We start from the raw sequence: 23,928 nt of genomic DNA, 5'->3' as shown, positions 1-23,928 counted from the left end.
TAATTAAGGTGGCTAGTTCCAGGCTCTTACGCTGTATCTGGAAAGTATTTTACTGAGGGGCTGGTCAGACTAAGAACATGTGTTTTAAGGGTGTGAACACCTCCTCTGTGGAACTTCAGAGGAAAGTTATTGTTTGGGTAAAGAGCCAATCCCACAAGTCCATCAAACATTCTTTCCTCTCATGTGCTAAAACTAATAAGATCCACTGGGTGGACCTGCAGTGCATGTAGGGGGTCATGTTTACCTTGATGGCCTTTTGGATGTTGATGCAGGAGTCGCGGATGGTCTGGAGCAGCTTGTTGAAGCGGCCCATCTCCTGCACCAGCACTGTATTCATGCTCTGGTTGTAGCTGGTTGGGAACGCCCGCATGGACGCCTCTATGTCGAAGTTCGGCGGCAGCTTGCTCAGAATGTCGGCCGCTACCTCGAACACCATGTCGTCCGAAGACTTGACGTCTCCCCCAGACGAGCGAGACTGAGAGAGACGGAGATGCTTCCTTAGTACATTTTTGAGGGGCTTATGTTCATATGCTCTTAAAGCTATGTGACCATCAGCAGCATTTCATTCAAGTGCTACACACAGGATACATGCACAATTATTACCCTAAGGAGTATAGGTCATTGAACAAACAGCGTTGAAGATAGACATTCCAAAAGAAGAAAACACAAGCGATGGGAGAAAACTGCTTCTCATCCCAAAGAGAATTACAACAAAAAGACAAACCCTTCACTTCCATATGTTTTAATGGTTTTTAATGGAGATTTTACACTCTCAGACCCTTATCTGTACTTAGGCACGTACCTTGTACTTACTGTGAGCTAGAGAGCTAGAGATACCTCAGCCCTAGACACTGTGATGCACTTACGGTTACAGTAACTCTCCCTCAAATGGTGCACTTACTGTTAATTGTCCCTGAGAAGTACACACACACACACACACACACACACACACACAATGGAAATACAGACAAACACACACAGAAGAATTAGACATGGCGAGTCAAGAAAATGGTCAAAAGAGTTGTACATTAAGTGAACTTACCCGAACACCACTCTGACAGCAACATGCAGACAGCAAAAGCCATTACATTACATCTCCACCATTAATACCCTATTTATAGTCTCCTAAATGAGCCACCATTACACATTCTCATTACACAAACTGCATTCACATCACATCTTCATCTCTTTAAGCTTTTTGTCAGAGATATAAATTGCCCCTGGCTGTAATTAAAAACTAGAACCTAAATCCCTGTGTGGCTGCCGTAAGAATAACAAACAGTTGTTTGGCCATGTTTGGCACTCATATGTGGATGTGGCCCATGGAGACGGATGGATCTACATTAGCCACTAAGAGAGTTCATAGTTCAAATAAATGAATGAGGAACAAAGCACAAGTTGGAATAGCAAATCACTATTTATCTTAGTAAAGATGTACGCCATATATATGCAAGCGTGCTGCTAACACTTCATTAGTGCTGTTGTCATTCATCAGTGATTCATTTCATAGATGTTGCGTTAAACAATCAGTTTATTGTCAGTCTGTAACTAACACTTTCAATGAATAACAATGTCCTGTTCTTCCCCTGTAGTTGCTCTTAATTTTCCACATCTTCGAAAAAATTGATGAATTCATCATTCTCTAGCAAAAACAACAACATTGTTTTCTTTGTGTATCTACAGACTGCTATAAAACAGCGGTACAGTTCTCCTCAAAGGCCAACCTCTACCTTGCTCCATGCTGCATCCAGCTAACTGAGTGTGCTTTCATACTCTGTCTTGTTGCTGTTGATAGCAACATGCTGGTGTGTTGGCAGCTGTTCACCTGAGCTCAGTGTGCTAACCTGGCTCCACTTGAAACAAACAGCACCAGCGAGGCCTGATCACAGATCTTACCCGGCAATCAACACACACACAAACACTTAGACACACACACGAACTCATACACACACCCTCTGCGCTGTAAATCCTGTCAAAAGCCAAAACATTCCCAGCACTGTGTGTGGGTGCATGTGTGTGTGGAGGGGTTACTCTGAGATGTTGATTCCAGAACTTTCCGCAAAACACTTCAAAGATGAAATATTAACCCCCCTCCCCCCTTTCCCCCCAAAAAAAAATCCTAATTAATGTTTCAACGCAAATATTCAAAAGAAGGTAATCAAATATTGAAATATTCATCTGACTCTCTCTCGTAGGGCTGAAATATATTTGGATTTCCACAACAGGGAGCCGGGGCTGTGTAGTGGAATGTGCTAGGCTGAGATATGGCAACCAAATCCTAATGAGGGATCCATTTTCTTTGCCAGTTTGACACCTAAGCCGTGTGCCAACTGCAGTACTCTGATAGTTTTGGAGGAATGTCAACAGGAGATACGTTTTTTCCGAGCGAGCTAGCGAGCTAGTGAGCGGGGGCCACCCCAGTGAGACCCGGCTGGTGCCAAGAGCATGCTGCTGGCCCGACCAGGACTTCCTCTACACTCAGAGCCTGGCAGTGTGCTGATTTCAGTTTAACACACGAGATCTAACACTGCACATGTTAAATATCTATAATCCGCTGGGCCATTGGTGAACAAACTCGTAAGCAAAAATGGCAGTTGTAAATAAGTGAGATTAAGAGATAAGGCATAGGGTTGTTTGGGTAGCTAACTTTAGCTGAAATGGCAGAACTTTTTCCAGGTTCTTCAGATATGTGTAAATTCATGGCTAGCTCAACATATGTTGGCTCTTGGATGTTTTGGAAAGGTGCTGGAAAACTCCTTAGATTGGAGTTTTGCGTCAGGTTCAGCTGCTGTTTCATAGGGGACTGGGTTTCCGGGCATCGTCTTTTGAAGAGTGCTTACTGCTGCTTCACGGCTGTTTTTCGACTGAGCCCGAGTCCTAATGAGAGTGTGGTCTGTGTGTGTGTGTGTGTGTGTGTGTGTGTGTGTGTGTGTGTGTGTGCGCGTGTACTACTGTGTGTGTGTGTGTGTGTGTGTGTGTGTGTGTGTGTGTGTGTGTGTGTGTGTGTGTGCGCGTGTACTACTGTGTGTGTGTGTGTGTGTATGTGTGTGTGTGTGTGTGTGTGCATGTGTGTGTGTGTGCGCGTGTACTACTGTGTGTGTGTGTGTGTATGTGTGTGTGTGTGTGTGTGCATGTGTGTGCATGTGTGTGTGTGTGCGCGTGTACTACTGTGTGTGTGTATGTGTGTGTGTGTGTGCATGTGTGTCGCTTTGAGGCATGCCAAAGGGACAGACAGTATAATGGGCAGAAGACGGCTACAAGTGCATTTGGTGTGATGTGCGCCAAAGTACCTGGGTGAGCAGGATGCTATCGAGAAGGAGCTGCGTCTCCACCTGGTCCTTGCTGATGTCGGCGTTGATGTTCATGCCAAAGATCTCCGGCGAGGGATAGAGAGGGAGGGCCTTGGTGTACTCTATGTAGCTATTATACTGAAATAGGAGATGGGAAGAGAGAGAGAGGGGAGAGAGGGAGAGAGAAGGAGAGAAGAAGAGAAGGAAAGGGAGGGAGGAAGGGAGGGGGGGGGGTGTGGCACACATTTTAATGCGACAGCAGATGTCCTGGAAGTACAACGCATAAGTAATGACATTCACTTAAAACACTGTATGGCTGAGATTGCTGACATTTATAATAATGACTATGCAAATTAAAGTTCATGAATAAAAGATTCAGGGAGAGAAAATGCCAAATAAAATTGTGCATACATTAGCCGAGTGCTCACAAATAAATTAAGTGGCAGCCTTGGCAAAACTGCACACCACCACCGCATGTGACTTAAACTTCATGATCACTTCTAACAGTAGTGAAGTACTGGGGGTTGCAATGACTGGGAAGACTTATGGTAGGGATATATTATGCATGGGACTCTAATGCAATATAGTGCAGTTATATAAGGTGTACTTCTTCTGATGGACAGAGATAATCATTGTGTTTTAACCACTACTCCATCATATATATTTCGCTTTTTAAATTGTTGGATATTCATACGAAAGGATTGCATTAAGTGTTTTTTTTCCTCACACACCACTGGCAGGCTGGATAACAAGCTAAAAAGGACCAGCAGACACTACAGCCTTTTAATGGATTGGTAAAAATAACCCGAGGTACCAAGAATAGTATAACATGGTTAAGACTAGCCCCGGTGGTTTGTCTGTCAGCTGATCAATGTGTGGTCCAGCGTGGCTTACATCTCCCTCAGACGGCGCGTAGTACAGGCCGCTGGGGTCAAACTTGTAGTCGGGATCGTTGATGATCTCGGGCTTGTAGAAGATGGAGAGGATGGTGCGCAGAGTTCGCCGATCCCAGTCGTCCGTCACACGGCCGCCATAGTTACACTCACCCGTCATGTAGAGGATGGCAGCGAAGGGCACTTCCTGTGTGGGGCAGTGAACAGGACAACACATGAGAAATGTGTGTGTGTGTGCCTGTGTGTGTCTGAGTGTGTGTGTGTGTGTCTGAGTGTGTATATGTGTGTACATGTGTGCGAGTATGTGTGTGTGTGGGAAGGAGAGGTGGGTACTGCATTAATTAATTAAGTGAGCAGAGTGCTTGACTTTTACCAAGCATTTCACTCCCTAAGCCTGCTGCAGTATCATCTAAATTTGATAATGCACGCTCAGACATCAAGTAAACAACCACAGACATCTTAAGAAAACTAAAGTGCACTCCGGCGTCGCCTTTTTCCTTTCTCAATAATGTCACCCGGCAACATGTAAACAAGTGTGCTATAAAAGTGACACCAAGGGGCTTGCTTCCTTTCTCTCCAGATTGATCAGCTTGCATGCAAACTGGCTTTCATGTCTAATGCATGCCTAATGGACACACTGGCAAATGCCACTGCCCTTCACGTCAGGGATGAGAGGACACTGGGAGCGAGGCTGTGGAGCCGGCTGTGTCCATAATGGCGCTCTTTCTTGTGTTGCCATTGTCCGCCGTCACTCGGTGAAGAACCTTTCTGCTTCTCCCAGAGCTTGCCCCCCCCCCCCCCCAGTCAAAAATGGAGGCTCTTTTCTTTCTGCATTTTTCTTGTGCGGAGCCTCTGTGGCGTAGCAGTTCTGGGTGGAGAGTTGGAGAGGTGTGGGGAGGGATGAGGTGTGGGGAGGGATGAGGTGTGGGGAGGGATGAGGTGTGGGGGGGGGGGGGGGAGGAAATGAAAAGGTGCACAGGTGGACCCGCCTGATGGTGGCATTTCCTGTGGAAATTTCCCTTGCTAATGCGGAGTGCCAACATACTGTGCTGTCGAGGGTGTGTGTGTGTGTGTCTGTGCGTGTGTGTGTGTGTGTGAGTGTGTGTGATTGAAACAGAAATTTGCGTGTGGGAAATGTCAGCGCATTCAGAGCATGGGGGCCCTTGATCAGAAATGTACGGCCTCCCCCTTTTTCGCTTTTTTGAAAAGACGAGGAGGAGTAGACGGAGCAGGCGAGGAGCGCTCTCAGAAGTCTGGGAAAATGTCAAGAGTCCTTTTTCAAGCGCCACTGAAAAGAGCGCACACAGACGCACGCAGAGCGACCCGCCTTTGTGACAGTGTCAGCAGGCAGATGAGCCAGCGTCGGTGAAAATGACTCATTTGCCACCACCGCCGCCTTATTAGAGGGCAAGTTGTTTGCATTTGCGTGTGGTACTAGCAAAGAGCACAGACAGATCGCGTGTGTAGGTGCGTGTTTTTTACTCATGTGCCTTACTTAGCAGCCTATGTTTGAATGTGATGTTTTTTTTGCCTTAAAGCAACACCAAAGCACTTTTCCTGTCGCACGCACGCTATTTGTTTATCCAGCACTGGCTTTGGAAATAACAAGGTCTACAGAGAAGGTAGAGTAGGTTGCATGATTTTATGAAAGTATGATGTATTGCGACATCAGAAGCAAGTCAAATTTGTAGTTTTTTATGTCTCATTCCATCGAACTACAGATCCGCTACCCGATCTGGCAAACTTGCATAGTGCGCTTATAGCCGATAGAGGGCCGCGAAGCGAATGCAGAAGTGCTGTTCACCCTGTTACGAGTTGATGAACCACTGAAACGATTTTGGAAACAATGTTTTTAGGTACAAAAAACTCTTTGGTGTTGCTTTAATTGGATGCTTTCTGCGTGATGACGTGATGGGGAGAGAGAGTGAGAGAGAGAGAGAGAGAGAGAGAGAGAGAGAGAGAATGGGGAGCTCTTACTTCATACTGGTCCAGGAACATGTGTAGCTGCTGTACTGAGATGCGCAGGTCGGTCTCGTTGAACTCGTAGGGGATGTTCCAGCCCAGGGGCCCGAACTTCCTCCTCTCCTGGGCCAGTGCGTGGAAGAAGCACAGGCCGTACAGCAGCTTCTTGAACACACCCTACAACAACACACAACGCTGTGTTAAAACACTTACACACACTATTGGACACACACACACACACACACACACACACACACACACACACACACAATGACCTTTACGAAAAAATACTAGGGTTGTTTACTCAACAGCGTGTAGAAGACATGCTCATTCTAAATGCTTTGAATTGCTACATGTATAGAAAAGTACAATTTCTGAGCAACAGAAGGCTATACAATATTTCGTTTTTAATTTAATTTACATTAAATTTAATCAATTGTTTTTCAATATAATTTCACAGTTCAACCTCAGGGCGCCATTAATGTACAGTATGTGCTGCGTTTTAATAAGTGCACATAGATATAAATAGCATGTATTGTGTGATAAGTATGCATTGCTATGCCTTGTGCACACAAGAAGGAAGGAATAAGCAGAGAAACCTAGCACTTATATTCTAGACTTGAAAATCCCTTGATTCATCTGCACACACACACACTCATAGATGAACACCCTAAAGGCTCACCGGCTTGCTGCTACTGTTGAAAAACTCGGGGTCGGATATGGGGTCCATGAGGAAGGAGCGGACAATGTTGGCGCGCAGGCCCTTGGGCGCCTCGTTGGTCATCTTCACCCCATTCTGGAGCACGGCCACGGGGAAGTTGGGCGAGGGGTAGCTGGTCAGCCACAGGCGGAAGTCTGGGTGGGTGGTGTCCGGGTTCAGCTCCTGAAATGCAGAGGTCACACAGTATTTAAGAGTCACCTCACCAGGAGAGGACACCATTGGCCATTAGCGCACTGTGATGTCTGACAGCAGAGCGGCTAGCCAGAGGGCTTTGCTCAACTTTTTGCATTCAGAAGCCTTCTGTTCACACTGTGGCACTGGAAAAAAAGTCTGCTTCTTCATTTGGTTGGCCAAGTCCACATGAACACACAACTCTCTCACACACACCTCTCTCACACACACCTCACACACACACCTCACACACACACACACACCTCACACACACACACACACAACTCTCTCTCACACACACACACACACACACACACACACACAACTCTCTCACACACACACACACACACGCACACACACACACACACACACACACACACAACTCTCTCACACACACCTCACACACACACACACACCTCACACACACACACACACACACCTCACACACACACACACACACACACACACACACCTCACACACACACACACACACACACACACAACTCTCTCACACACACACACACACACACACACACACACACACACACACACACACACACACACAACTCTCTCACACACACCTCACACACACACACAACTCTCACACACACCTCACACACACACACACACACACACACACACCTCACACACACACACACACACACACACACACACACACACACACACACACACCTCACACACGCGCTCCAAGGTGGACATCCAGGAGGTGGCCAGGTGGCAGTTCTGCAGGACCACCCAGGTGCCCTCCTTGATGCCTGTCTGGATCATGTTCATGGCGATGGGGCCTTGGCCTTGGCCCAGAGACAGCGAGGTAAGCCTGTTCCCTGTGAAGCCCTGGATGGACACACCAAACAAACCAGAGCTTGACCACATACAACAGGACACAGACAAATAAAATCTAGCCATAACACAGTCCAGCACAAGCCAAACACGAGGAAGACACAGATGGCGGAGCATGTACTAGTGCAAGGTAGCCTGGCCTTAATTGCCTTCCTACGTACTTCCGCTCGATTTTCATCTCCCTCCACGACTCCGTCTGGGATTCCGGCCATTGGCCTCGTTCGCAGCGGTAGATTCGACTCCGCGCCTATCAGCGAGCAGGAGGCGGGAGTTGTGAGAGACGACGTCGAGATTCTGCGCTGTGTTTGAATTGTAGTCCTCGAGGAGTTTGGCAATGGCATAAGGTAATGAAGCATTTAAGTCCGTGCTGGCTACGCTTCCAAATATTCAGGAACTGAACTCACAAAAGGAGTGTTAAACACATTTTATTTCGGGCAAAGATGTCGTGGCCCTACTCCCTATGGGATTTGGGAAACGTTTGATTTGTATCGCGCAGTAGCCTCGATGTTAAATTACAGCATGTGCGGCAGACCCGGTATGAATGAAGCGGCGTGTTTTCAATGATGATCACATCTAGCTTTGACAATTGTGATGATATTGTATCGCCGAGGCTATTTGCCCCCGTGTTGGGCTTTCCCCTGTGTTCCCGGCGTGTGCGTGTGTGTGTGTGTCTGTGTCATGGAATGTGTCAATGAATTCTGATGTGTTTTGATTGGGGGAAGGTGTCCGGGAGGGAATATTTAGGGGTATAGATAGGTTAGCGATTGCTAAGGTGAGGGAATAGAATAGGGGGTTCTAAGACGTCTAAGTTTAGTCAGAGTAGAAGTGGATTACGTGCGACTGAGTTGTGTTGCGTTGTGTTGTTGGCCGATGAGTGTGAATGACGAGTGAATGAGACCGTGATTTATCAGCGATCATTTTGTTGTTTTGTAGTGGACACCTCCTGTTGCCCGTGCACTAGCCTGTACATCTATAGGAAATAAACTACCGGAGTTTTGGAACGATATATCAGCCTCCCCGTCTCCTAACTTCTCATCGGCGTTACAATATGTTATCTTCAACCTTACTGTTGAATAGTTATTTGCTATTCTTCCACTAACTCTTACATTTGTATAGCAAAGCTGGCATGGTCATTTACATCCATCTTGTTCGCTTTGGTGGGGAATGATTGTTGTGGGCAATTTCTGAGTGTTGTACTGTAGCTTACTTCACGATCGAGCTGGCGCATAACATACGTCACGGCCAAACGTTAGCGATTGGGTGAAATCAGATCCAATCGTTTCAAACTTCAGAGTCCACGCATCCAGCTTGCAAACGTTCGTCAATAGCCGAGATTCCAGACCCTTGTAGAAGCGAAGTGTACCAAGGGGATGGCAAATTGCCAGGCTAAGTGCAAGGGGCAATCGGCCCCAAGATCACGGGTTGGCTTCCTTCCTTACCGACTACTGATGAAAACATTGTATTTGTACAGTTAGTAACTCTGGATCACCACTGCCTCTAATGACGAATAAATGTAAATATTATCGTAGACACAGGATGGCTAGGTGCTGGTTGGAGTCTGGTTGGGTGTTGTTTGGGCAGTGGGTCGGTGGTGGTCAGCGGTGCGTACCTGTTCCTCTCCAAACTTGAGCAGCGCGGCCATGGGGTCGGAGCCGGGCGACAGGATGAAGATGAGCGATGCGCAGCAGTGGCTGTCGCCGAAGGCCTTGCCCAGGTTGAACGGCGGGGCCTCGATGAACTGCTGGCCCAGACTGCCTGCCACGAACTCTTGGACCATGGGGATGAGCTGAAGAGGAGAGGAGGGTTGGGAAGGGACAGAGAAAAGAGTAGGCATGCAAGGTAAATGAGTAAGAAGTGTGAAAAAAATGGGTGAAAACAACAGGTGGGTGAATAAACAACAAGAATAACACCTGTTAGATAACAGTATATTTTTACTGTGTGTGAGTATCACATGTTGGTGGGAGTTTAATTGTGTTATAAAAATGATTTCACAGTTCTTTATTTAAAAATAAAAACCAAAAAGGACCATGCGTTGTGTTGTTTTTATATGACCTACCTTGTCTGGTCTTAAGCAACGAATGATTAGCATTCTCTGGAAATTGCCAAGTTTTTCTGGCCAGTCTCCTGGCAAAGTGGTGCGATGAGGGTCCTGTAGCGTGGGGAAAGAGAGAGATGGAGAGATGGAGAGAGGAGAGAGAAGGAGGAGTGGAGAGAGAGAGAGATGGAGAGATGAAGAGAGGAGGAGTGGAGAGAGAGAGATGGAGAGAGGAGAGGAGAGAGAGATGAAGAGAGGAGAGAGAAGGAGGAGTGGGGAGAGAGAGAGATGGAGAGATGGAGAGAGGAGAGGGAAGGAGGAGTGGAGAGAGAGAGAGATGGAGAGATGAAGAGAGGAGAGAGAAGGAGGAGTGGAGAGAGAGATGGAGAGATGAAGAGAGGAGGAGTGGAGAGAGAGAGATGGAGAGAGGAGAGGGAAGGAGGAGTGGAGAGAGAGATGAAGAGATGAAAAGAGGGAAGGAGGAGTGGAGAGAGAGAGGAAGGAGGAGTGGAGAGAGAGAGATGGAGAGAGGAGAGGGAAGGAGGAGTGGGGAGAGAGATGGAGAGATGAAGAGATGAGAGAGAAGGAGGAGTGGAGAGAGAGAGAGATGGAGAGATGAAAAGAGGAGAGAAAAGGAGGAGTGGAGAGAGATGAAGAGAGGAGAGGGAAGGAGGAGTGGAGAGAGAGAGATGGAGAGATGAAAAGAGGGAAGGAGGAGTGGAGAGAGAGACACACACTTCAGAGAGTATTTGCACAGTATTGAAATGAATCCAAACACTCTCCCGTCAGTTTGCCTGGGGACCTGTATGGCTGACCTTGCTGTCGTACACCGTCTTCCAGCCATCCTTCATGGCGGCCAGACTCTTGCGCAGGCCGCTGAAGCGCTCCATCTCGTCCAGCCGGCAGATCTCGTCCCAGGCCTTCTTGGGCAGCCATGTGCAGGGGTTGGAGTAGGGATTGTCCAGCCCCACACCGCCTGTCAGTAGGAAGCGCCACTCACTCTCGTCCACCTGGGATCAAAGGTCAGAGGTCAAGACATGGACAGCTGTGAATTCTGGGATGGGGCCATACAGCTATGTCAACTAAGGACCCACACCACTTACTGTAATATAATGTGGCATTCAACAAGTCTGTAAAAGCTGGATTCAAAAGTATTATTTCTTAATTAGTATTATTTATATGATATGTCTCGTATGATGTTTTAATGGTGCTTGATATTGCTAACGACAATCAAGTATCATGTACTGTATTATTATCGTTCCATTGAAAGGAAGATGGAATTCAGGGCACACATGCAGAAATCAGTTGATGCAGAGGTATTCTCCATGCTGATTCTCCACTTTTGTATTTTTTCCCCACAAGATATGCCTGAAAATTATTTTCCTTCCTGTGACGGAGCGACACAGTCACTATAACACAGTCACTATAAATAGCATTATGAGCGCTATTGAGTGCTTATTGAGTATTTACATTAAAATAATGGACTGTTTTACTTCTACTCTAATAATGACTATGATTAAATGGTGAAGTAATCGGGTATGAATGCTTTGTAACTGTGACGCGTCTGGGACTTTTGTTATACAAGCGTGGCAACCACTTTATGAAGCGATGCAACACTAAATTGACATCTTCAGCGAGTGCTGGAGATTGCGGGTGTATTGGCATGATGCGCGCCATGCCGTGAGCCTGGCTTTCCACACACTCATCCATTCATTCACATTTACACAGGTCGTCTGCTGAAAAGATTAGGCCTATTTTTTTTTGGTCAAAGTTTTCTCCATGGATTCCTGGTCAGAACTAACCTGACTCTCGCGAGAGTCAGGTTAGGTCAGAACCCCTATTGGAACAGATTAAAACTTGGGGCATGTTGAATTTTGTCCAAAAATATTATAACTTGTTATAAATCCATAGTAACACACATATTAGCATCTAATGTTGTGATAGATCTTTGTATCACTCCTCCTTTGTATACCTCTCCACTCTCCACCCTCTCCATGTCCATGTTTTTTGAGTACTGACTGCCCACTACTGCTTACTACTGTTTTACTACTGTTTTACTATTGTACACAGCCTAATGTTTTCACTACTGTTTTACTGCTACACTGTTTTTCATGCTATATTAGCACACATGATCAATGGCTGCGGTCAGGCTTCTGATACAATACTGAATGAATGAATGGCTATAACCCTATTACCTCAACCTGTTCTTGCACTGAAATAGTTTTTTATTTTACCTTATTACCACATTATACTTTACTCTCCTATTTGTCTATATTATTTATGCTGGTCTCTAGACCTTACTCTTGCACTGTTGCACTATTGCTGGACTACTTTTTGTACCTTCACCATGACACTCACTCTCTTGAGCACCTTGTCAGGCACACATAACTAAGGACTATGGTTGGACTACTGTTTGCACCTTCACTATGACACTCACTCCCTTTAGCACCTCACCAGTCCCGGCCCTGTCACTACAAGCGTCTTATGCTTGATCACCCTCAAGCACATTGGACTTTCTTAATTTAACTTATATAGTGTATTTAGTATTTAGTTTTGTTAGTTTTCTTATCTGTCTTATCTTCTACTGTCTTTATTGTACAGTGGAGTTTAGTTATATGTTTATACTTATACTTATGTTTACCATTTCTGCTGTAAGTGCATGTTGTGTGTTATGTCTGTATGCTACTGAGACCCTTGAATTTCCCCTTGAGGATCAATAAAGTATCTATCTATCTATCTATAAACTTGTGTTCTATTGGATATAACCAGTTTTAAACTTGCATTTGCTATTTATGGCCTGCAGGCCTCACTGACCTGAGCTCATGCAAGTCAGAAAGGGGAAGATTCTATTGGGGAAAGGTTCCAATGGGGACTGACATAGAAGCAAAAAGGGGAAGTGAGGTTGTGTTTGTGTGTGTGTTTTAATGTACAGAAGCATATATACAGTCCATCTGATCAATAAGTATGTGTCTGGACTCAATTTTATACACTGACCATTTTTTCACCCATTCATTTCTAATAGCCGGCCATTTTTGACCAGAAATACACATGGGTGTAATAAAGTTAAATAAAACACTCAAATTGTTATAAAAATGATCAAAACACAACAGGATAAGTGTTCAGTTTGATGAGCCCATTAGGAGAGCTTTGCCCTTTGAATTGTTGAACAAGAAGAGGTTTCTCTACTGCTTCAGCCAAGCCAACAACACGCCCTTTGGATCCTTTCCTGTCTATTCCTCTGCAGTCTATCACACCCGCTGTTCTGCCAGCAGTCATGCATGTGTTTAATGCTTCACTCAGTTCTGGAGTAGTTCCTTCTTCTTTTAAACAGGCAAGGGTTGTGTCTTTGCTAAAAAAAGTACACTTCATACAATTGATGAAGAACTACAGACCTGTCTCCCTACTTCCTTTCTTGTTGGCTTTGGAGGAAGTGTTCTTCGAGCAAGTCTATGACTTCCTGTATCAGAACAACCTACTAGACCATATGCAGTCTGGTTTCAAGAGTGGTCATTCTACTGAAATTGCTCTGTCTGTGACTGAAGCATTGACAGTAGCTGATGTAACCTATGTTGTGTTTAACCTGCATGGTTCAGCCCTGCACACGCCCAGACTCAAACCCGTAAACAGCAGCACCTCAAATCAGGAGTCTGTTCAGTCATCAGTATTAATTCTACTAGACTGTAACTGCAGCCTTTGATACTGTAAACCATGACATTCTCCTTTCTACACTGTCTAAACAGGGAATTTCTAGGAAAGATCTTCACTGGTTTGAATCCTACCTTAAAGGGCGTTCTTTCAGTGTGTCTTGTATCAAAGTATCATGACCTCACCACAGGTGTGCCTTAAGGATCAGTATTAGGGCACTATTTACACCACTTCCTTGGGTGAGACCATTCACTCCCATGGATTTGACTCACTGCTATGCGGACGGCTTTACCTGTCTTTACCACCTGAGGACTGTTTCCCATCAGATTTCTGCATGCCTGATATTTCAGTTTGGATGACAGACCGACACCTTCAACTTCATCTCTCAAAAACTGAGCTTTTGGTGTTTCCAGCTAAAACAGCTATTCCCCCAACAGATTAACATCCAGCTCGACTCCTCTTCACTGACCCCAACTAGTTTGGCATGTAACTTTGGTGTCATAATTGATGACCGACTTAATTTCTTTGAGCATGTAGCCTGAATTGCAAAATCATGTTGGTTTGTTCTTTACAACATTAGGAAGATCAGACCTTATCTGATACAAGATTCCACAACTTCTTGTGCAGGCTAAGGTTATCTCCAAACTGGACTATTGTATTTCACTGTTAGCTGGCCTGCCTGATTGTGTAGTAAGATCGTTGCAAATGATTCAGAATGCTCCAGCACACCTTGTCTTCAATCAGCCAAAGAGGACACATTTAACTCCTCTCCTAGTTACTCTACATTGGCTCTCTATAATAGAACTTGGTCTATAGGACACTTACTGGATCGGCTATAGGGCTATCTCAATTCTATGATCCAGCTGTACATCCCCAACCACTCACTGCGGTCATCTGATGAGTAGCCCAGTGCTCTCCATTCCTGTGATAGTTTAGGCCCAAAAATCCCCCATTTTGGGGATATTTTTGAATTGATATTGAGTTTTTGGGAAAATGTCTAAATGCCATATGTTTTAATCTGTTTAAGTTAAAGGTGGTCTAAGCGATGCCACACGTTTTTCAGGCTAAAACAATTTATGTCATTTACTGCAAACATCACCTAACCAACCGCTAGCTGTCTGTGTCCTGAACACACTGTAAAAAAACGTGATCTCTGTGGACAGCCCAGGCTCCAAAAACGGCAACAAAAACAACCTGGGCAAACCTAGCCCATGAAAACATAACAAACTGTCACAGCAAATCACAGAAGAGATGCGCATTTAGGAGAGTTTTAATTGCACGGGAGCAGTGCAGGAGGGAGGGGGAGGAAGTAGCGATTTAGCTCTCTGTTTTGTTTGAAAGTCAACAGAAGTGACGTTACCCAGCACCGCTTAGAGCCCCTTTAAGGTACCCAATTTATTTGAACTGTATTTAACCTGTAAGAGGTTTATGTTTGAGGGAAATTTGATGATTTTTGATATTTGACAAATATCTGACACAATTATAATTTTTTAATGATTTAAAATTGTTAGAAAAATACTTAGCGTTTTAAAAATCATCAGTTAACCTCTGTAAATATGTATTTGATAGAAAAGGACAGTTTTTTGCTAAAATGACACTGTTTTTAAGCGGAATTGTCACCATAGCATAGCAAAAAGTGTGTAGAAATGTGGCATTTTTGAATATAGCGGCCATATTGGACTTTTGGACAAAATTCAACATGCCCCAAGTTTTAATCTGTTCCAATAGGGGTTCTGACCAGGAATCCATGGAGAAAACTTTGACCAAAAAATAGGCCTAATGTTTCCAGCAGATGACCTGTCTAATTGTAGAACTCCATACTAATCGCTGAGCTTACCTGCAGCATACAGACGTCTGCCAAAGCAGAGCGCATTGACTGTGGGTATTTGCGCAGGAGCGCCAACAAATGGACTGTATCACATCAATGAGGGGTGTTTGACCGTGTTGTATTGTATCACTGTTTTAGCTGTAATGCTGTGATATTTAAATGTGGGCATATTAGCGTGTTCAACATAGAAGTTTGTATGTATTACATGGTTTTGTTATTGAAATGTATTTCCTTAACTTAATTGATTTATTTATGTTGGTTTACTCCTGAGGGGAGGAGTTACTCATTTTATTACCTGTGTCCAGGTAATGGGGAATTCAATCTATTCTGGGCCTCTGTTGTAAGAGGTTTGTTGACTCGTTGCATTTACAACCTTATTGCTGATATTAAGGATTTTGCTAACGGCGAACATCATTGAATGTTAAATGTACTAGTCTGTCTTGTCTGTTCACCTGCCGACAGCTTAAAAATAAATAGTATTCTTCATACTGGAACCATCTTTTCTGGTGACTGCCTCTACCGCTCAACAAACTACTTCACACCTCCATACACATTTTTCCTTCAAGTACGTGCCTGTCAGACAACGCACACAGATCAGTTGAGTGAGACATGTAGCATGTGAGAAAATTGGCCATTTGAAGACAAAATTGGTGTACTTGGTCAAAGGTCAGTAGTGTTATTATGACTCAAGCGTCTAAAAGACTGCAGTCTGGAATCCTTTGAGTAATGCCTGGGTAAGGCAGAGAAACCACTTGAGTTGAGCATGCACATAATAACATGGCAGAGGGGGCACTGAGGCCCTGCACTATTCACCACACACACACACACACACACACACACACACACACTTACCAGCTTTTCATGCTTGAGCAGGTTGACGTTGAGACAGAAGGAGAAGAGCAGCTTGTCCTTCTCAAAGAGCGATCGACACACGTTGACGTATAGAGAGTAGGTAAAGTGGTCTCGGAGGATCTGCAATCTGGACAAATGACCACCAGAGACATATTTCACATACCAAACCAAGGTCACCGTCTAACAGATTTAAAATTCAATCACTCTAGCGTTTTAGCTTCATCATCATTGTCATGCCCTGACAGGGTTAGAGTCAGAATGGTATGAGTAATGCTATAATATAAACCCACACTACTGAACTCTTTCAAATGGAACTCCAGCAACATGCTGCACACCTCCATAATTACTTTCATGTTTCCCATTATCATATGACGCATGTTAGAGCTGGTCAGTTACGGTCCACTGCTGTCATACGGCGAGACTGTCTGCTGTGTGGGCATTTCAGGTCAGGCGCGCTTCGCCTCATGTGGAGGTGAAGGCCGGACACAGCACGTCTCGTTTACGGAAAGGACGATTTGTTTTTCTCTCTGATGGATGTGCGCTCGCTGCTGACGTAAGGAGTGCGAGTAGGGACAGCAGTCAAGCCATTAGTGTGCAGCATGGTGCTTGTGAACCTATGTGGCTATTTGTTGGTGTGGCTGAGCGCTCATTAGCGGTAGATCCCGTGTTTGTGTGTTAGTCAGGCACTGTCTGCCATGAACAGGAAGTTGTTTATTTATCTGAGATAACTCAGAAAGATTGTTGTTGACCCCCCAACTTTTTGTTTGTTTCTTTTTTGGAAACCAAGGACTCACCAGAGCTGGGATTTAATTTGGCCTGAAAGACTGATTAAAGAGAGCCAGAGCTCAAACGCATTGGAAACAGCATAGAGGGGACTTTCAGAGCTTCTTCAGATGCATTTGCAACTGAGGGCTCGTGCACATTCATTCTGGAAGACATCAGATGCACTCAGAAAATAAATACATGGCTTATGAACATCAATAAAAAGTGAACACTAATCTATTATCAGTACAATTAGACTAGACTATTGTAGCGTGTCTGTATTGTAGCCTATCCTAATGTACTTGTCTGTCTGCATTACATTCTTACATAAACACTGGGGGGGGGACTATACAACTATACTATATTATAATAATGACAGTTACTGCAAGTCAGACTTAGTGTGGTAGCTAGAGTGTCTAATAAGATAACTTTGTGTAGCTGGTATTTTTGCTTTTCTGTATGTTCTTGGACCAGACACATTTCCTTCATTATTGTTCTGGCAGCTCCTTCCTGCCCTGCAATTGGCCTCAGGCAGACCAAGGTCAGCAGCTCCACACACACACACACACACACACACACACACACACACACACACACACACACACACACACAGAGCTGAGACCTTCAAGGTCAAACAGACAACCAGACCAGACAATGGAGAACATTCACTGGTAGTATCCTTCATTTATCACTGCCAGGAGTTATGTCTGATACTCCAAATGCTCATACCTTATACCACAGATAGTACTGTCATGTATTAGTCCCAAGATTTCAAAGGGGTAAAGCTACTGTAACTATTTTCACCTAATAGTTCCAGGACTCGTGTCTCAGATTACAGATACCTGGTAGCTTGCTAGGTTACGGGGATGCTGGCGAGACACGCCGCTCCGTCTGGCATCATGTTTTTGTTTGTTTTTATGTAATGTTCGTAATTTTATGTAATGTCATGTTTATTTTTTGTATTGATTTGTCTAGTTAAATGTTTTCCCTGTTTATTTCCCTGTTTATAGTTTTCGTGTTATTCTTAGTCCTTTTTACTGCTTCTAAGTCAGCTGATGTCATTGACGATTGTCCATTGGGAGCTTGCTATGGCTAGCTTTTGCCTTGGGCCTCTGACATCCTTCCATCCATCCGTGAGCGGTGCTGCACTTCACTGTCTGGTCGAGGGGATCTCTCGGGACAGCTGGACCTAGGCTACTCTGTGAAAGATCTGCCGTGGACGCCGAGCTGTTCCTGACCTGCGTTACTTCGGTTGTGAAGACACAGCTATGTGCACTTTTGTGTTTGTTATTTTTTAAATGTATTTGTCATGTCTTGATGTCATGGGCACGCTGGCGACTACACCGCTCCATCCGGCCTTGTTTGTGGAGTGCTTTGGGTTGCACTCAAAGTTAAATGTTAAATGCGCTTTAAAAATAAAACTGACTTGACTTGACTTGTAACAGTACACCTATACAGTACCTTTGATCCAGGATGTCACTCTTGTCCGAGTTGTCAATGGACAGGATGAAGAGGTTGATAAACCAGGTTAGGGAGTACTGGTACATGGGCTCGATGTTGGCCAGGTCTGCGATGGAGAAGAACAGGATGGCCGAGTGCACAGCGATGGGCGTGTAGCCCATCCGCGTCTCGTCGATCTTCACCTCCGTCACCTCGGCGATGGCCTGCTTCTCCGAAATCTCGTTGGCCAGGACCTTGGACGAGGAGAGGATCTTGACGGCTGTCTCGTCCTCCAGGATGTTGCCCTCAGACGAGGAGAGTACCTCCAAAATCTTATCTTCAATCTCTTTCAGTTGCCTAAAAACAAGAAAGAAAAGCACAGGAAATAAGTCACAACAACAACGCCGTTGTACCGTCTCGTTCATTAAACCGTAAATTCGGTTATTAATTGAAGCGTTGCCCATTTACTGGCCAGCAAATGATATGCATAACTAACGCTTCAAAAACGTGATTTCCAAGCAGGTGTCTGGAGTGCGCTTTTATTCAGCGCGCGCAATTAATACACTACACAGCATTCCGGCTCCTGCCAGAGTGAGTGGCCAGATGCTGGCTGAAGTAAATGAGAAATGAGGAGGGCGCTCGGGCGAGTCAGCTCAGGCTTTTAGAGATTTAAATGTGTAATGATGCATTCGGCTGCACAGAAAGGGATATCGGACAGGGGAGAAAATTAAACTCAAAAGGTGCCTGCTAAAAGTGCTGCTAGAACACAGAGGAACACACACGTGTATACACACACATACACACACACATACAGTACAAACACACTAAAGACACATGCATATACTTGCACACATATACACACATATACATACACATAATTGCACAGACACACACACACACACACAGACTGAAAGCCCAACTTCAAAGGCTGCCTTTTATCTTACCTCTTGTTGTCTGCCCCCTGCAGGATGAGGGCCTGTTTCTCCTCCTCCAGGTCAGGCCTCTCTCGGGCCACCACGATGCCTAGCAGCTGGTCCTGCATGCCCTCCGGGGTGATCATGAAGTTCAGCAGGGTCACCTGGTAGCACAAGGCAGCCCTCTCAAGTCAGCTCATTACGGCTGTTCATGTTTCACTCGCTTTTTTCCCCCGCTCTCTCACGGTGAGTGAACTAAAGTGAGCTCAAAACGATCCAGGAGGAGAGAGTCAAAAGGCCGTAAAAAGCCACACTAAGACTTCAGTTTTGGTGCTCATAAACCCATTCGACTGCCACCAACGGTCGCATTCGACAGAAAAAATAATAAAACAGTAAACCGTAATGCTGCAGTGTAACACCCAGCAAATGGCCACTTAAGCGCACCTGTGACTGACAAATAAATAAATAATAAATAAATAAATAAAGCTACCACTGACTCGAGTAAGGCTCGTAGCCAAGGCCCTCTTCTTTACTCTCTAAGCATGTTGTGTTTTTTTCCGGTGGCCCTCGTTCCCGGGGCTCGTTTGGTTTCACCCACTGCTCTGGTCATGTCGGCCGGCTGCTCAGACAGAAATCTGGAACCAGACGAGGTCTAATGGACCTCCATCGCCAGGTCAGGAGGCAGTCAGCCAGACTGCACCGCTCGCGAAAAACCCATCCAGATTGGCTTAATGGCCGGCTGTAAAGCGGGCGCCCTGCAAATGACTGCCCAAGGGATGATCAACAGTAATGCCTCATCTTAATAATGTCATTTACTTTTATGCGTCACTTTTTCTAAATCGCTTTTTTTTCTGCCACGTTGTTTTTTAGCTGCGCTGTTCCTGGGGAGAGTGACAGTTACTTGCGTAGTGTGTGTGTGTGTGTGTGTGTGTGTGTGTGTAACTGCTGCTGCTCTGAGCAGATTCAGACTGATAGACTCAGGGCTCATGTTAGGCAAGTGTGCATCATATTTGACCTTTTTTAACCATGCAAATGAATTCAATTAGTCCCGACACCGATTTTGAATGCAGCTTAGAAAGGGTCGTCGCCCCTGAAGAAAGGGCTGATGAAGACTCCGAGCTGAAACTTGACTTGGGAGGCGTCCTTGAGAAGATCTTGCTTTAATGAAAATGTGTAAATGCAAATAGCAACAACATTTCTGGGCAAAAGACCACCACATTTCAATATGCACATAGAGAGTTATTTACGCAGTCATTTCCTGAATACTAATGCCTCACGGATAGGAGTTCACTTCTCTCCCTTTTTTTTGTCTCTCTGAGAGAATGCTTGTTTCAGGCGAGACCATCAAGAACTGCATCTTGCACAAAAACACAAAACTTTCTCAGCGTGAGTGTTGCTCACTATTACAGCAAATTGCAGGAGATTCTTTTCCTCGGCGCGTTTTCTAAGAGCCCACGCACGCAGCTGTTTGAAGGGGAATATAGGAGGATGCAGCTCTCATTAAAATGCACAAACACACACCTGCCTCGTCCAGCTGGCAGTTTGCAGTTTGACAGAAACATTAACAATTGATATTTGAGAGATAATGTCAAACGTGTTGTCTGCACTCTACACTGCGTGAGCTGCACTGCTGCTGGAAGATTGCTCTCCATGAGAACACAGGCCAAGAGGAAATCAATCAGTCAGTGAGGGAAAAACAAGATGGTGGTCCAGGAGATGGTCTCATGTGACTTCCATATCTAGACATAGACTGATGCAGCAATTTACATCAGATGTATTAGATAAGCATTTACCTACAGCCTGATTTGACCAGGTTTATTGTAGGCCTTGTGATTATAGGCCAGTAATAGTTTACTACTGTTGGTATAGGTCTACATCTGAGGTGTTTTCCAGTTAATTTGTTTTGTGGGTAATATGACAAAAAAGAAAGTAAACCTGCTCAAATATGTTCATCCAGTATTTACTGAAAGGTGCATAATTTGAGGTGCTTGCCATCCAATGGGTAAATGTATCCCCTTCATAAACTTTTGTTTATACTCAAAGATTTTTACATTTACAGTAGGACTGTATCTCTGACCACTTTCAAGCCATGGCCTTTTGAAATTTTGATATAAAAATCCAATGGTGTTGCTTTCTTAACCCTGACGCCTATTGCCAGGTTTAAAAAAGTTATGAGAGGAAATATTTTTATTTGGTGTGAAACATACATATAGGTCTACCTGTTTTTATGCTTTTTTGTTTGTTTTTATAATTTGTATCAATATTTATTTTATCATTATTTTATTTATAAGCTACAAGGTTGCTAACACAGGTATCTAAAAATAGATAAAAATACTTGCACTTTCTGTTTGTAGTTTTGTGTTTGAAAATACAGTATTTAAAAAAATAAATAAATTGCATTTTAGGAAATAGCCATTCTTTTTTGTATTATTCTTTAACACTGATGTGGCCCTCCAATCAGATGACATTGGCGGAAGTGGCCCCCAGCTCATTTGAGTTTGAGACCCCTGACCTACAGCATTCTTGGAATGTGGAGACATTCTAGAAATGTAATGTAATGTATGTGTTTGCTTCCGATGTGTGTGTGTGTGTGTACTACGGGCGGTGGTAGCGTAGTGGCTAAGGAGATGGGCTAGCATGCAGTGGTCCAAAAAGTTGTGGATCGTATTTGCCACTATTTTGCTCTTGAGCAGGGCATTTAACACTGATTATCTCCAGGACAACTGGCCCTGTGAAAACTGACATAAGTAAGTCGCTTTGGATAAAACCATCAACCAAATGAATAAATCAATTTTAAAAAGAAATATATCTGCATTCAGTAAGAGCTTCACCTTGACTGAAGTCTCAGGTAGGTAGTGGGGGTTCCTGAGCTTGGTGGTGATGTAGAAGCGGAAGGCAGGCGCGTACTCGATGGTGGAGTCGCCGAGCCTGATGCAAATGCTGCCGCCCTGCTTGAAGGTCTGCTTGAGCAGCAGAGGCTCCAGGATTGGGTCCAGCTCCTCACCAATGTTCTCCAGCAGCACTGCAGGTAGGTGGAAGGGAGGGAGGGAGGGATAAACATGGGCATGACAGCAGCATGTCAGATGCATCACTCAGTGCACATGCTGTCATTACTGGAAAGGAAGTTCATTATCTTGCTGTGTCTGGTTAAAGCAAAACTGAAAAGAAAATGAAATACAATTACACCTCTTTTCTTGGTATCTTTTATATGATGTATTATAATATCTTTATATGTTTTTGTTTACAAACGTAATTTGCTGCCGTACCTCAACTGACTGACTCAACACAACTGAGTTGGCTATACTAAAGATGATGTTTTTCAAGACTAACATTATACTAAAAACCAACAATGAAAATCTGCGGACTGTGAGAGCAAGTTGACATGCAGAACAACCACCTGCAAAGTTACTTCTCCTGGAGTGAAATAGCATCCAAAAGGTCGTCGTGAGAGAAGTGACATTGACAAGCCCAGCGCTGTTCTAAAAGTTGAACAGATTTCATCTTTCAGCGCTCTGAGTGTGCGTTAGTTCTGAGTTAGTGGCAAGGTTTTTTTTTCTGCCGAGGGCACTGAACGCTATGAACGTTGAACTTCATAGGATTTGTATAGAAAAAAGCCGCCGTCAGAGCAAAAAACACTATTGGTGGACACAGGCTCTAAACCTATACAGCCTCAACTGTTGGTGCAGAAGCTTTTAGAACGCTTTCAGCTGGATACTAACACAGTTGGCTGGATCTTGGGACTTCCTCACAAACAGATCTCGGAGGACTTTGTGTGTTTTGGTTTTGTTAGTCTTCTGAAACATTTAATAAAATGTTCATCACAAACAGATCTCACAGAGGCTGGCTCTCCTCAGGGCTGTGTTCCCTCTCCTCTCCTTTGTGCCCTGTGCACTGACAACGGTTGAACCAAGATCGATAGCAGCCACATTGTGAAGTGACAGTCATTGTGAGCTTGCTGAAGGAGGAAGAAACATCACCCGGTCCTGTCATAAACTATTTTGTAAGATGGTGTTGTGAAGCTTTCTTGGAACTAAATGTGACTAAGGCCAAGGACACGTGCATTGATTTTAGACATAAGGACTCCAGCCTTGTCAAAACAAATGGTCAGGACATAGGAATAATCACAATACAAGTATTTTGCGACTATAATTGATAACAAGCTGAGTTTAGACTGCAACACTAACAGGCTGTGTGAGAAAGGTCAACAGCGTCTCTATTGTCTGAGAAAGCTGAAAGTTTAATGTGGACAGGTCTCTGATGACTCTTTTTTTCACAGATCCTTCAATCTTCAAGTCAATCTTCACTTTTTCCCTAATCTGTTGGTATGCTTCAACCAATGTAAAACAGACAAATGCTATTTCAAAGGTCATTAAAGCAACACCATGGAGGAATTGATGACTATGCCACCTTGGCATCAATATTAAATGATATTTAGAGCTCAGAGAGTATCCAGTTCATAAAAAAAAAACAGACTAAAAAAGTCATCCTACTACCCATCCTACAACATGACCTGGTGCAATATCAAGCGTTCTACGCCTGTGCTGGCTATGCTAG

At 44.5% G+C, this 23,928-nt stretch overlaps 1 protein-coding gene across 1 annotated transcript in view; it reads right to left on the bottom strand.

Annotated features, from left to right (window-relative positions):
- The window catches only part of dnah7 (dynein, axonemal, heavy chain 7), an 89,979-nt gene that overhangs the window by 7,519 nt on the left and 58,532 nt on the right, over positions 1-23,928 (bottom strand). The window contains exons 45-57 of the mRNA XM_076264426.1: positions 22,206-22,396; positions 19,405-19,538; positions 18,482-18,817; positions 16,259-16,385; positions 10,749-10,943; positions 9,955-10,047; positions 9,508-9,684; positions 7,731-7,892; positions 6,828-7,028; positions 6,161-6,322; positions 4,185-4,370; positions 3,291-3,428; positions 245-475 (exon numbers count right to left, since the gene is read on the bottom strand). Of these exons, the coding sequence (XP_076120541.1) occupies positions 245-475; positions 3,291-3,428; positions 4,185-4,370; positions 6,161-6,322; positions 6,828-7,028; positions 7,731-7,892; positions 9,508-9,684; positions 9,955-10,047; positions 10,749-10,943; positions 16,259-16,385; positions 18,482-18,817; positions 19,405-19,538; positions 22,206-22,396 (2,333 nt within the window). The remainder of the gene's footprint in view (positions 1-244; positions 476-3,290; positions 3,429-4,184; positions 4,371-6,160; positions 6,323-6,827; positions 7,029-7,730; positions 7,893-9,507; positions 9,685-9,954; positions 10,048-10,748; positions 10,944-16,258; positions 16,386-18,481; positions 18,818-19,404; positions 19,539-22,205; positions 22,397-23,928) is intronic.

Source organism: Alosa pseudoharengus, unplaced genomic scaffold, assembly GCF_046254945.1.
Source record: "Alosa pseudoharengus isolate Yale_2024_CS ecotype anadromous, Long Island Sound unplaced genomic scaffold, YU_APseudo_1.1 YU_APseudo_1.1_scf_3, whole genome shotgun sequence".
Lineage (NCBI taxonomy): Eukaryota > Metazoa > Chordata > Actinopteri > Clupeiformes > Clupeidae > Alosa > Alosa pseudoharengus.
This window is presented reverse-complemented; position numbering and strand designations above follow the sequence as displayed.